At 41.1% G+C, this 14,524-nt stretch overlaps 1 protein-coding gene across 4 annotated transcripts in view; it reads right to left on the bottom strand.

Annotated features, from left to right (window-relative positions):
- Positions 1-14,524, bottom strand: part of GRIK2 (glutamate ionotropic receptor kainate type subunit 2) — a 441,474-nt gene that overhangs the window by 267,325 nt on the left and 159,625 nt on the right. For all 4 annotated transcript variants that reach the window (XM_080999936.1, XM_080999933.1, XM_080999935.1 and 1 more), the window contains exons 3-4: positions 10,702-10,878; positions 7,302-7,559 (exon numbers count right to left, since the gene is read on the bottom strand). In XM_080999936.1, coding sequence (XP_080856062.1) covers positions 7,302-7,559; positions 10,702-10,878 — 435 coding nt within the window. The remainder of the gene's footprint in view (positions 1-7,301; positions 7,560-10,701; positions 10,879-14,524) is intronic.

Raw genomic sequence — 14,524 nt, 5'->3', positions numbered from 1 at the left:
GCTCCATGATGAGGGAAGGCTACAAGTTACTATTTTCCTGAAAGCTGCACTATAATTGCTGGGCCAACCAAGTAAATCCATAGGTTAAAGAGTCCTGTGGATTGAGGTTAACTTAGAGGTTAAAGAGTCCTGTGGATTGGCTTCTTGGTCATCAAAAGTTCCATGCACCTTGAATTTTTGTACTTTCGCCTGCAAGATTTAATTCAGATGCATTTAAGTGTAGTAAAAGCTGTAGTACTTGCTTGTCCATTCAAAATAATAAGAATCAGATTACTGATGTATGGTAACAGGAACCACCACAGGGCATGTGCAATTATTTTCCACAAAGCTACTGCTACTAAGATAGCAAAATACCCATGTAAATGTTTCCATCTCACATGGCTCACATTATAGGATGGCAAGAGAATAATCTACATGAAAGCAATGCTATGTCAGGGAGGGGGGAAATTAAATGGCATGTGTAGCATTAGTGCGTTAATTTACCGTAAGTGGATCTGCTAAGAGTAGAACTTACTTCAATACAACTGTGTTTAAACACACATACCAAGTGGCAGCTCACACTGCATTTTTTCATTCAAGCCATCCTGACTTATCCCAGGTACACTTTCAAGAGCCAAAGGAGAGTGTAAAACAGCAGATTCTGCACATATCCAACAGCAATTTCAATAATTTCAATATAAACGGTGACCTCCTAATTGAGAAGTCACCTTCCTCCAAGCAAGTACATACATTGGATTTTGGTTACTGGTATTTTGTAAACTGGCCCTCACAGCTACAAAACATTGGCTTATAAGTGGAGAAAGGGTGCATAATTAAGAAGTAATTGATGTTTAGATAGCTAACAGTGAAATGCTATACATATTTGCAGAAATACTATGGAGTTCAATGACTTCAACTTCTAGGTAAATAGAAGGACGTTCCACTGAACTGACTGGGACTTGCTTTTGAGTAGACATATATAGAATTGCACTGAATAGTTCCCTTCATTGATCAATGTACATTTCAATCCTACTCATGACCCTTGTTTATTTTGATGTTGTTTAATTATGTAAGAGAAGGGAGAGACAAAGAAAACTTTAAAAGGGGAGGCTCTGAAGCATAACTGATATTTTTTGTGGGGGGAGGAGTTTTATTCCAGCGCATAACCTTAAAAGCACTTCATTTCTGGAATCATTTCTTTCCACCTTTGGCTTTCACTCAGAGGCACAAACAGGCTCTTTCTCGGATGCTTAAATCTTTCACCTACAACCTCAGCAAATGCTAATTGGCAAAATAGAGGAAGAAAATACCCCTTTCAACTTATAGCAACACATTTGCATATGCCATTAGATGTCACTGAACTATGTAACCAAAAGGTACTACCAAGTAATGGCTTATGCAAATCAGGAGTGAAGATAACAGGTTTCTTGTTACCCCACAGAGGCTTCAACTTGAAATCCTGCTTCAAAACTTTACTGTCTACAAAGTACTCTTTAGAACAGGACTGATCTCCTCCTTTCAGCTTAGAGAAGATTAGCTCTTGTAACGGGATTTTTGAGAAATCCAGGGGGAAAGCTGGATTTCGTCTTTTTAGACCTCGGGAGGAATACAAGAGATCAAGCTTTGCCATTTGCTTTACCTGACATAAAAGAGGCAGGCTTAATTAAAATGTGTGGGTATTTTGCAGGTGCACATCAGGGATGGTATAGTACATCACTAGCACAAATCAATGGATGCTTGCTTAGAATTCTCAGAGAGAGAGAAATATATTTCCATAGCTACAGCAATGCTGAGATTTGGAGCAAAATGCAAAGTTTGCCGCAGACTGAAATCTTCTTCAGTTGTTGAGCCAAATATGCATGAACTGTGGCACCAACTGCTGAGAGAATGAAGGAGTGTGTGTGCCAATCATAGGAGCCAACTCCTAGGGGCCGAGGTCCCTTTGCCCCCTCATAAAATAGTTGAGGCCTCCCCTTCAGTTGATGGGCATTGCCATTCAAATGGTGTGTGTGTGTCCAACTTGTGATGGATTATGTGGGGTGGGGCTTACCTGGCCCCCCAATATTGTATTCAACTTGGCACCCCTTGTGCCAATCCTGCCCCAACAGTCCTGCATGTGCTGGTCGTGTATGCTCCACCAATCTTCTCACACTGAACAAGAAAGTAGGAAGGCCGAACATGCTTTGATGCCCCTTTCAGACCTTCCCACTGCTGGAACACAGACAAACAAACCCTGCAGAACTGCAGATGACTAAGGCCCCAGGCCTTCCTTGCTGCAAAGCCAATGGTCCTGAGATATGTGCTCTGCCATGATAAAGAACATCACAGGGAAAGTGAGTTCCCCTTGATATTAAGGTTTCGTTTTCAGGCAATTGATAAACAATGTATCTGCAGCATGCTCATTAAAAATGAAATAGATAGTTATGAAGTACAACAGATAAAATCCCTTTTTGTTATAACTATAGTTTATCACTCCCTTAACAGGTTCTTGTTCAGTGCTTGAAACAAGTGGCCTGTAAATCAGATATTTATTGTTATTATTATTAATTATTTATGGTTCACCCTTAAAGTACACAGCACTCTGTAACTGCCCAGGACTGTGCCATGCTTACAACCACCATAAATAGTTTATTATGAATGGCTTCCTATAAAGCATTTATAATATGACTTTTAATACAACATGCGGCCTGTAAATTGTGTTAACAGATTGAAGAAGTGGAGATTTTGCCAAAGGGATGCACACTTTTCAAAGGGTATAGTCTAATTAGTTTTCCTGCATTCATGGAAAGGTGTTTGATCCAGTGGAGTCCTCCTCCAACGGAAGAGATTCCTCACATGACACCTTCCCCTCTGTTCTGGAGAGCCCTGCAGCTCTCTGCAGCTGATTAACATCTCCCTTCTTCACTAGGAGAGGCGCCCACTGTATTAATACACCTATAAGTGCAAACATCATAAATATAAGGGCACCAATGGCATGCCACCCTAAAGATTTGAATGCCAGGGTTTGGCTAGATGAAAATCACCTAGGATCTCCCTGCTGTTAAATATCCTTCCACTTAGGTTTGTGAATTCTTGGGAGCTATTTTACATATGCACCTATGAGGCTTGGAAGCACATCATAATTTACTGACTTATTGCTAGGGGAAACAGTGGTCAAATGTTCCACAGCTTTCCCAGTCTCCCCCATGACATTGCTAGTGGCCCCAAGCTCAATACGTTTCATCTAGACATTTTTCACGTGAATATTGTTATTTTGTATTGGTGTAAGGCTGCAATCCTAACCATGCATACTCTGGGGCTTAATCCCAGATAAGTGGGGTTAGGTGTGCAACCATATGTATTTAAACTGACATCACAGATTTTAAAGACATGCAGTGATCAGAAGCATATATTTAATTTCAATGCTTATCCTTAATAATATATTCCCCTTTCCCCCCTTGCAACAGGAAAATTGCCTTCAGAGGAGCAAATGAATAGTGTGCTGTATGGAAGACAGGAAGCTGCTTTCTGTTGAGTCAGGACTTTGGACTTGGTTCTGTCTACGCTGCCTGGCAGCAACTTTCGAGATTTTTTTGCAGGAGTATTTCTCAACCCTACATGAAGATGCCAGTGGTTTAACTTTCTGCCTGCAAAACATTATTGTCTTTACTTACAGTATTTATACATGACCCCCACTAACTAAAAATCTCTGGAAGGCTTACAATAAGATTTAAAGACAACTGTTTACAGAAATGAAACTGTAAAATCTAATGCACCTTTAATCAAAAACAGAAGATAACTATAAAACTAAGCTCACAGCAGCACTAACGTTTCACACGTCTTTAAACTCCAGAAGTATCCAAAGAGTCTATAACTCATTAGAGAACCTTAAGAATGAAGTAAACCAAAAGCCTAAGATAATAATGATGATGATGATGATGATGATGATGATGATGATGTTTTTACTTGCTGAGAAAAGGTTAGCAAGGTAGGCATCAGGTGAGACTCTCTGGGGAGAGCATTCTCCAGCCAGGGTGCCACCGCTGGAAAGATCCTCCATCTAGTAGCCATTCACTGCACTTGTTGGTTTTTTTTAAATGATATTTATTGAAAATTTTTAAAATTACAGAAAAAAACACAGCAGAAAAAGAAAAAAGAGAAAACAAAGAGAAAACAAACCACATCAAACAATGCAGATTCAAAAAACAAAAATACACCACAAACAGATAAAAACAAATCCATCATTTTCGAATCCTCAACTTTCATTACCTTCTTTCTTTGACCTCCTCCTCCTCCCTTTTTTTGTATCCTAGTTATTAATTATCGCAGCAAATCCTTTCCATATTTCATAATATTCTGTCATTACATTACCTTAATCTATTTTCATCTTATCTTATAGAAAACCTTAAAACTTAAAACTTAAATCTTATTTTTACCAACTTCTCATAACCATAATATTATTACCTAATTCTTTAAACATTTTTGCTAGAGCCAAGTAATTTCATTCCAACATTTTTCTAACATTCATCAATTTTATAAAACAATCCTAATAATAATAAAAAAAGAAATAAAAACAATCCAATCTTCATCCAGCGTCCTTTCCTCCTGGTCCCAGGTTTTGTCAGTCCTTTGTATCCCATTGATCTAGCGCATTAACCTGGTAACCTTATATCCGAGGCCCTTAAGTCTCTTCCATGTCCCTTCCGCGGCTCTTCTTCATATTCTCCTTTCACTCGTGGGAACTCCAGCTTGGTAATGTTTTTGACCCTTTTCAACAAATCAGCCCCTTTTCCAAAGACCAGACTAAACTCCATGTGGTATTTGAAAACATGTTTCAGAATCCCTCCAAAATTAAGGGCCCCCACAGCCCCAAACATCTCACGGCCCATTGCCAGACTTGGAAAGTCCAAACATCCCTGCATAGGAGGGTCTATCCAACCCCCCATTTCCAAACCAGTCCAAACTTTATCTTTCCAAATCTGGCTTTTTCCAAGTTCATTTGTCAAGTCCAAAAGCTCATGTTCCTGCAGGGCCACAGCTCCCTCCATCTCTGGCGCCCAAAATTCAGCAACATCCTCTTCTCTCATCTGTTCTGTCAGGGCACACTCCTGATTTGATTCCTGGGTGGGCTCCATATAGTTTCCCACTGCCTGTTCAAAAATTCTGACCGCATTAGTCATCAAATCCGTCTTCTCATTTAACTGTTCCAGTAGGGCATTTGTTTTACAGAGAGCACACCACAGAGCTTCTGAATACATTGTCCTACAAGGTCACAAGACTATTCCCACGATTGTAATCTGTAACAGCTGCAAGCTCCCTGGAATTAGTTACAGTTTCACAGTCTCCCTCTAGGGGGAAAACTTCTATTTGTTCTTTCTTTTGAGTACAAATCTAGCAACAAAGTTTCATTTTTGAGATATTTTGTCAATATTTGTTCCTTTAAAATGCGAAAGGGAACAGTGGAATCACTATGTTTCTCTTCTTTTAGCTATCTGTCAAAAAACGTTTGTCTCTGGTCAATGAGCTTCCAACGTCAGTCCTGACACCCCGCTCCAGGATCAGGACGGTGGAAAGTTACTTTACTTTAAACTCACTTCTGCAGGTTTAAACAGTCCGAAAAAGATCCCCCTTCTTCTCCTGCTTCCGAAGGGGGGTTCAACAATTTTAAAATGATGAAATTTAATCTTTTAGAAGCTATTTTCTGAGCTCTAGTTTACGTTGTCTTTGCTTTATTCTGTCTACAAAGAAACGGAAGGCTGACTTCCTGTTTAGACCTTCCCGTTTCAATGCCAAATTGAAGTAAAGTTTTAAGTCCAATTCCTTTCTGCTCGCCAGTCCTTATTTAAAGTCCAATTGTCCAAAATTTAAGTACTCACAGGTGATTATTTTAGAAGCCAAATTGTCCCAGGAAAAAGGCAGCGCTCTCCGGCAACAGCTATGCGGCTTCGCTCCACGGAAATAGCAGTTGACTCTCAGCACCGCGCCACTTCCCCCTCTTTGCTTCGGAGCCCGTTAGTGGGTTCCTTTGCAGGTTGGGGGGGGCGCTAAGGGTGCCCGCCGAGTCCCATGGTCACAGGCTTCATCCACCTGTGATTTTTGAAAGGGTCCCTGCTTCACCGTAGCGGAAAAGACCCGTTTCGCGCGGAGCTAGTCCCTCCAGATCAGAGGGAGTCCGCCATTGCCGATGGCGCCACCCCGGAAGTCCGCCATTCACTGCACTTGGTAGGGGAATCACAATAAGAATGTGCTTTACCTCTGAACCACAGCACTTCCCATTTTTCTGTGGCTAGAACTCTACAAATCTGGAGAAACAAACACACCTAACCAAAATAAAATAAGACTTATGTACTCATATTTACATCACCAGATATAACTTGGTGCAGGAGCACCCAGCAGGGAGGGCATTGCTGAACACCAGGCCTCCTGGCAACAGCATCACTGTCACTTACCTGGAGAGAAGGAGGGAGGAGAGGCCAGAACAGTGTGAATGCACTGGTAGAGCTAATCCAGCACTCCTACTGGTGCACCCAAACAGTGCCAGCCTCCCCACTGCTTCACCCCTCTTCCTTCCAGTAAGCTGGAGTGACACTGCTGCTGGGAGGCCAGGTGTGTGGAACTGACCCTCCCCACCAACTGCCCATCTCAGTGAACCCTGAAAGATGTATAGTGTTCAAAACTCCCTTTGCATATGAAGTTTCTTAGCAAACTTCAATAAGGACAGGGACAACTGCACATATACATTCAGCACACAGAGCTGATCCCAACTTTGTGGTCAATGCTTCTTAACACAGGAGCTCCTGATGTATATGCAAAAACCTGCACCCTTTTGGGTTTGTTTTCCCCCCAAATGTTACAGATGAACACCTCTGGTTTGCTTGCAGTCTTTATGAAAACAAATTGCAGGTTTACAATTGCAAATCTTTCTACAAAATGTAAACGGCAAGGGTCACAGAGTCCTCTGTTTAATAAAGACACCCATACATAAAACAGACAATCTTTCCTGATCTGTTTTCTAGCTGGAACAGGAAAAAAGAGATTGTCCTCATGAAATTTTCAGATGTTTTCCTTGACTTGAGATGCCTAGACAAATAATCAGATAAACCTCTAGCTTTTAATGCGGTGATCTAAAATCCTTCTCTCCCTTTTTCATGTCATTATGAATCAAATATATAGAAAAAGTTATGCATAATGAAGGAGTTGTAGGTAGGATGAATCTGTGCATTTTATTTTCTATTGTCCGCAACAAAATCTCACAATCACATCTTATTTGCTTGTTTAGAGAAACATGACGCATTATGCATGCCCTCAAATACAGCTACATAATGTCCTACAGTGATACCTACCTGTGCTGTCATCATAAACAACCGTGACAGTTTTCCACTTGAAGAACTGCACAAGGTCAAGGATGGCACGGCTGAGTGAAGAGAAATCTGGATAAAGACTGACATAGAATGAGTCTTTGTTGTCTGAAACCTGATGCTTCCAGCGCGTCTGTATATGTGGAACCCCTAAAGCGTTGCAGATAGATTGCACTGCATTAGCCGAAGAGCTATGTGAAGGTCCAAAGATAGCTGCTACTCCAAGAGAGAGCTGATCACAAGCTGAAAGGAAAGGAAAGTATGATTAACAGTGTGCAGAGAATAACACACACAGTGATAGTTTTTTCAGGCAGTCATCTGCTCAAGCAGGCTTGCTGTTGATGCAAGTCTCTCTCTACAGGCAAAGTACAAAATAACTACATTTTGAGAATATGTGCTTAAGTATTAAGTTAGAGATGTGCACATTGTGATCTGTCAGTGTCAACAGATCTCTGTTCACCTGTTGTTGTGGCACTCTGGGAGGCTTAAAAAGGAGGCAGGGATTCTACTACAATCAAAACAGATGTCCATGGAGCTTAGAGGCTATCTAGTGTCCTTGCCAGCACATCTACTCGGATTTTGGCATTTTTGGTTCCATTGGCTTTGAACGTTTGCATGATCAGTTTTGTGGACTATAGGATCCACACTGCAAACTCTCGTCTTTGCTTCAACATTAGCTTTCTAACACTCAAGCTTGTTATTAGCTAACCCTTAGCCTTGGGGCATCATGTTCACAAACTGCTGTTTGCATTGTCTTACCTAGTCACCTGCGCATCCATAAAGACTAACCAGCACCACCTAGTTCTAAACATTTGCACAAGCTTATCTGCCTGGAGCATAATTTCCCTGACATGTAAAATCAGGGCTTTTGACAATGCCCTGGTACTGCAATTAGCACAACTCCTCATTCTGTGCATTTATTGTCTGTATTTGTTAATACGATATGTAAGCTACAAATGCTCAGTGCATCTCAACCTGCACTAGGTATCACACAAAGAGAAAAGTGATGCGGTAGAAGAGTCCACCTTGGATTGCTAAGGAATTTGCTATCTGGCTTCAATTATTTCCTTTTCACCTTGTGGAGGAGAATCCACCATCACTGTGGCTACATTTGAAGCCATTGAATATTGCTGCAGAGGGATCATTTTATTGATGTGCTCTTTGCACATTTTAATGTGTCCATCTTTTCTGGATAAGGAGAATCAAGTTCAGTGAGGGTATCTTTATGCTACATTTGCTCCTAAATTCCTTGCTAACTACATGATATCCATAATCTAGAAGAAATATCCAGATAGAGCTTCTTCCTAGAGAAATAATAATTCTGTCTTTGGTGAAAGGGAGAAGGCTGGTAGTTTTGTTTTGTTTTTAAATTAATTTAGCATTGAAATGCTGCAGTAGGGTTAGCCTCTTTCAGTAATAGTAGAAAGGATTTGAAGTAAACAATACAATACAAAACAGTAAAAATAAGGCGTGCGGTGCTCTTTTCTATGCAGTTCATGCTGTGCAATACAGAACATCCTTCTATGATGTTTGAGTATAAGGCACTGTAAAAGTCATTGGATGCAATCCAATCTGGGTCCATTAGAAACCAGTGGGAAGTCTGTCACAGATTTCAATGGGATGCAAATTTCCCCATGAAGTTTGCCGCTTCTAAGCATGGGCACGCACTGTTGTAACTACTAAGCATGAACTTTTTTTGAAGTGTATTGTTCACTAATGCATCTACCTTTTGTACCTGTAATAAAATGCTACGAGATGGAACCTGTAGCAAGCAGTGATAGCTGGCAAATTGTTCCCTCCCAGTAGACTTTTAAAGAAACCCCATGAAAGGCACATTTCTTCTGCATGTGGCTTACAATGATTCTATTCTAAGCTAACAGTGTGATCTTAAAAAAAGTATTAACAAGAATTTTGATTGCATTTCCAGCATTCTTAGTTCAAATGACATCTTCAGCAAATTCTGCTCTTGCCCAGGGATTTTTCATCGGTATGGTGCTTTTAAAATCTAATTAATTTCCCATCTGTACTCCATTCCAGGCATCCAGCTGATGGGCAGTCTGATATACAGCCAAATTAAAACTTATTGCAACAGCACTATACCAGCTGAAATCAAAGTATGTGGAGTGATTTAACTGGGTTGAGGTCTAAAATAACAATACTTTTGATACGAACGTTTGCCTGGTCACTAAGCATGAGCTACTGCCCCAGCTGAAAACATCAATATGGTTGTTAAGACTTCTGTCGCAATAAAGGCACCGTGGTATCTGAACTATCCACCTTTCCTTTCTAACTTCTTCCATCTTATAGAAATGCCTGGCAAAGATGTACTGTTTTGAAGCCATGCAAACTACACTTATGAGAGTGGACAAAGTGTGAGAATTGTGCCAAGGAGACCTGGGGCAACAACCCCTTCAAGTCAAAAAAGTCAATGTCTTCCTGCCTCAGGTCCCCATTCCTCAATAAACGGCATCAAAGGCAATCAAGATTGCTGTGAAGATGGAAGAAATAATTACTTTCATTGGCATGGCTTTCAGTCATTGATAATGTACCTTGCTCTACTTTGTTGTATGTGTATGCAGGCCAGGAGGAGCCCAGCATGGGACTCTCACTAACAGACGTCTATACTCTTGGCTTTTGCCTCACCACTGCTATAGAGATCAGTGCCAGCCATGAATTTTTATAAGAGACAAGCGTGGGGGGGCCAGGGCTGCACAACATAAGAACAATGTAAGCACACCATGTGCGCACACCACGGGGTGTGTGCACAGCCACCACAGGATTTGGGAGGCACTAGCCCCCTCCTTGGAAATTTGAGGGGGCCTCACACCCCCATGGCACCTATGACAGGAGAAGTGCACAGAGCTGCAGTTAAGAAGCATACTAAGGTGGGCTTGGCTTCTGTGATGTAACCAATGAATGGGGAAACCAAGCACCCAGTGGCTAACCTCTAAAAGCAGGAGGGAAATCAGGCCTTGTGGCTAAATGTGGCTCTCTAGGCCTCTCTATCAGGCCCACTCCAGACCATGCCCCTCCACCAAGCCATGTCTCATCTCTCCAGACCATAACCCTCACTGGTCCTCCTCTCTATTTTTGAGTGCTTTTTTCCGAGCTGAAATGTGCTGTTGAACTTTGATGGTGCCCCTTTCTTGACTGGACAAGGGTGGGTATATATGTATGTATGTGCGTAGAAACCTCTTGTTTTTGCATGGCCAGGATGTAGCTTACTGTGCAGAGTAGAGTATTACAATACTCTACCCACTTTTGCTTCAGGCCTTGCTCACCAGGTATCCACTGTGCAGCTCCCGGAAAGTTGCTCACAGGCCATTTGGGACTGGGGAAAAAAGAAAGGTTCCCCATGCCTGCTCCAAAACTCTTAGAAACATACCTTTTTTGGACGCTTCAAAACTATCATAGAGATTTATCTTCTGAGTATCGTATGTTAATGTAGTGTTTGGCAACAGAGTTCTGTTTCTATTGATTGTGTTCACAGCAAATCTGAAGGCCAGTTCTTCTGCTCCCATTGCTCCCGTTGGGCCAGATTCCACACATTCAAAAATACCCCCTGGAGAAATAAAAAGACAAGAGGGTGGAAATATTACTTAAAATGTCCAAGATCATCAAGTCATGACAACAGATTTTACAGGTGATGTACAGACTGCCCTGTTGAAGTCTGGTTGTAAGGGGTTAGTTGTTGTTTTTTAGGGGGGGAGTGTTATGCTTAGGTCACAATCCAAAAAAGAATCCAAATACATATGTATATCATGAACTGTGGGCAAGCCGCAGGTCTTCCTGTTATAGACCTGCTGGGATTGACAAGGCATCTGACCCTCACCTGAATCTCATAGCTCTCCTGATGAGTGCTCTGGTCTGCCTACCAGATACCAGGCACTCTACTATTCAAATTAGGCCCCAGTGTTAGTTACAATCCCCTTCTCAATTAAGTAATCAATTTTAATCTAGAATTTGAATTCCTAAAGCTTTCTTATTTGTTAATTTGAGCAAGTAAACTACTGCTCTCACTTCATTACAAACAGTATTTCTACCTGCAACACACCTGAGCAAACCTGCTCCTCTTCCTTTCACATATATTTTGTTGTCATTTGCAACTGTAGCTGCCTCTGATTAGTTACCATTTAACTCTTGGGGGAAATAATTAGCATCACACGTCATGTGCATGGAAGTTACCAAACCAATTAACCAACTAGAAGGATTACTGTTAATAGCACCAGTTTTCCTATAACTTGATATTGCTGGATAGTTTTGATGAACCGCAAAAGCATTTTCAGTTTGCTTTCTGTTGCCACTCTGGAACTTTTCTTTATTAGTGCCACTTTGTTTTGTACGATTCCTTGCAAATGAAGGAAAACAACTTTTCTGCTTGTATATGTTGATAATATAATTTTGGTTACTGAGGACAAACAAGATTGTACAAAAACAAGATTGGGTGCAGGCCTGGCCAGGGCATAGGTGTCCTGACTGTGACAAAGGTGACCTGTGTGCTTGCTTGCTTGCTTGCTTGCTTGCTTGCTTGCTTGCTTGCTTAACAGCTGTTGGGAATTTCAAAGTCCCTGCTCTCCCTTCTTATGGTCTTTGTACTGGACCTGGAGACTCCAATAGAGAGCTTTATATTTTAGGAAGACTTTGGAAAAACTGGTTGACAAGTCTTATCAGTTGCGGACGTATGAGCAGATTTTATTTGCTGCTATTCTGGGCTCCTGGTGCACCAGGGTTTACACCAGCGTAATAGAGTTAGCCAGGACGCCAGAAGGGATACAATTTATGAGCCTTCTCCATTATCTGCACAGCAGGGGGTGTTCAGTCAACAGTGCAAAGGCTGAGCTGAAGCATTCCCTGCTGGTTACCTGCTTTCAGCAATAGGAATCGCTGTTTGGTAGTACCCAATTGGTTAGCTGTCAGATTCTAGATCTCCCTATTGGTGGCTCTTAGGTAATTCACAAAATACAGAGTCCATTCATAAAACACCATGTTCATTCATAAAGCAGTAACATAAACCTCCATTGATACATATTGGGTGTATATTTCAGCGGTTGAACGTACAGGTTGATGGCCATGCTGCAGTGTAGTGCTTATGCAACTGTGAATAAAAGCTGGCAAGGCTCATTGTCTCGGGGTTTGGGGGGGAGAGAGGTGACAAAACTTATTTCCAATAATTTTGGGAGGGGGAGACTGCTTGCTGGGGAGCGGGCAGGCTGGCGAGGCCCCCTAGATTTAGAGGCCCTAGGCTTCAGCCTACTTAACCTATACATAAACCCAGCACTGGGACCCTGTCTGTTTTCACTGACTTTGCAACCTGTGTGTGGATTGATTTGCTTTCTTTCTTTCTTTCTTTCTTTCTTTCTTTCTTTCTTTCTTTTAGGGATCTCACATGTGTCAAGGTATCTAGTGGGTGTCAAGGCTCACTTTATAGGACGGCATCTGACTGAAATTCGGACATGAGAAACAAGTTGAAATGACATGACACAAAAAGAGCAAAGCATACAGGCAATAATGGGCACTTTGTAAGTCCCTCATCACTCTGCTAATTAGTATATTATCAAAGCCCCAGAGAGGTTTAGCTTAGCAAACTGCCTCCTTGCTTCAGCCTCCTGTCTCATCACTAGCAGAAAAGTGGAGTGTTTATGTTTGTTTTTTCTACTGCCAAACCTATAAAAACCCACCCCTTGGGAAATGGATAGTGAAATTACATGAAAGCAAAAAAAATAAATAAAAAAAATCACATACTGTGAAAGAAAGTGAGGAAATTGCTGTTTAAAATGGTACCTCGTTAGATCTCACAAAGATCCAATGATTAGAGCATGATATTTAAAATGTGCAGATACAAACTGAGCGAGCAGGAAAAGAATTTTCTGCAAATGACTATAATGGGACAATATGAAACGGACCACAAAAGTTATAAAGAGAGAAGGGAGAAGAAATGGGTCACTCCAGACAACAGTCAGGTGGTGTTAAACAAGAAAAGGGGCAGAGAAGCTGAATAATTGACTAATACACATAAGAATATGAGAGGAAGATGAATATGCTGCAGGTTAATGGACAGAGACATATTCAAGAATTTCTAGTCTCATTAGCAATCCTCTATACTCAGGGCTTTACCAAGGTATTTACTAAGATATTTGAAATCGCGCTGCATCCTGAAGATAGATTCTGTTTTGATTTCAGCAGTCTCAAAAAAAAAAAAAAAAGGTTTTCAGCAGAACATGGGCAATTATTCCCTTTGCTAGATACCAACTGACAAGTAGAGGAAAAGCATGTTTGTTAAAAATGATCAAGACTTTTAAAAAGGGTATTTGGGGTTTTTGTTGAGGCAATGATAACACTGAGAATAAATAAATCCAGGCACACTGGATGAGTTATGAAATAGAATATTATATCCAAACTGACAATAGATTCATATCAACAAAAAGGCAAATTTAATGGGATTCCACCCCCCATGAAATCTACACTTGGAAAAGCATCACAGTTCTTTTACATCTTAATCAAAAGCTCTGCACAACACTTCTGCCCATCACAAACACACAGCATTCTTCCTGCTATGGAATATACTGCTACTTCTGTGCTCCTGTTTGTATAAATTGTCCCTTAGTTGCTGGATTTAGAGAATCATGAGTCACAAGCATTAGTAGAACTGATACTAGGCTTGACCACCATGTCCGTAGCAATATTTTCCTTCCTACGAAATGGGAGGGGGAATCTATGATGCACTAAATTACCCCATACTACCAGGTCCTGCCTTCCAAAAGGCTGTCATGAGTCTTGTTAGTCGATCTAAACTTGTCAGTTGCTTTCCCTACCATTGTTGTGCCTATTCATGACAGCAGTATTAATAACCAAGTAAGGCGTGCAACACATGTTCTCAGATAAACAAGGAGAGAGAAAAGTAATAAATCTCACAATTCTAAAGTGGAAAAGCTGCCAAAACCCTGGCCTATCTCTGTCTCACAGCTTGAAGGAGGCAGAAATGGGACTTGTCCGATTTCCAGGGCATCCTTTGGGACTGAAATAGGACCTTTATCCAAAACTGCCATGGCTCAAATAATCTAAAATAGCTACTTAAAATCCAACATTTTTACACCCAAAAACCAGGGCATTTCAGGAATTTTCCTGGCGTATGGAAAGACTATCTTATTTGCATTCAAAGCTTTGAACTTAATACATGACACTGTGGTTGCAATCAAAACCATTCAAGG

Source organism: Podarcis pityusensis, assembly GCF_964106645.2.
Source record: "Podarcis pityusensis genome assembly, chromosome: 3".
NCBI classification, from domain to species: Eukaryota; Metazoa; Chordata; class Lepidosauria; order Squamata; family Lacertidae; genus Podarcis; species Podarcis pityusensis.
The sequence above is the reverse complement of the archived record's forward strand: the minus strand, read 5'-3'. Positions and strand labels throughout refer to the sequence as shown.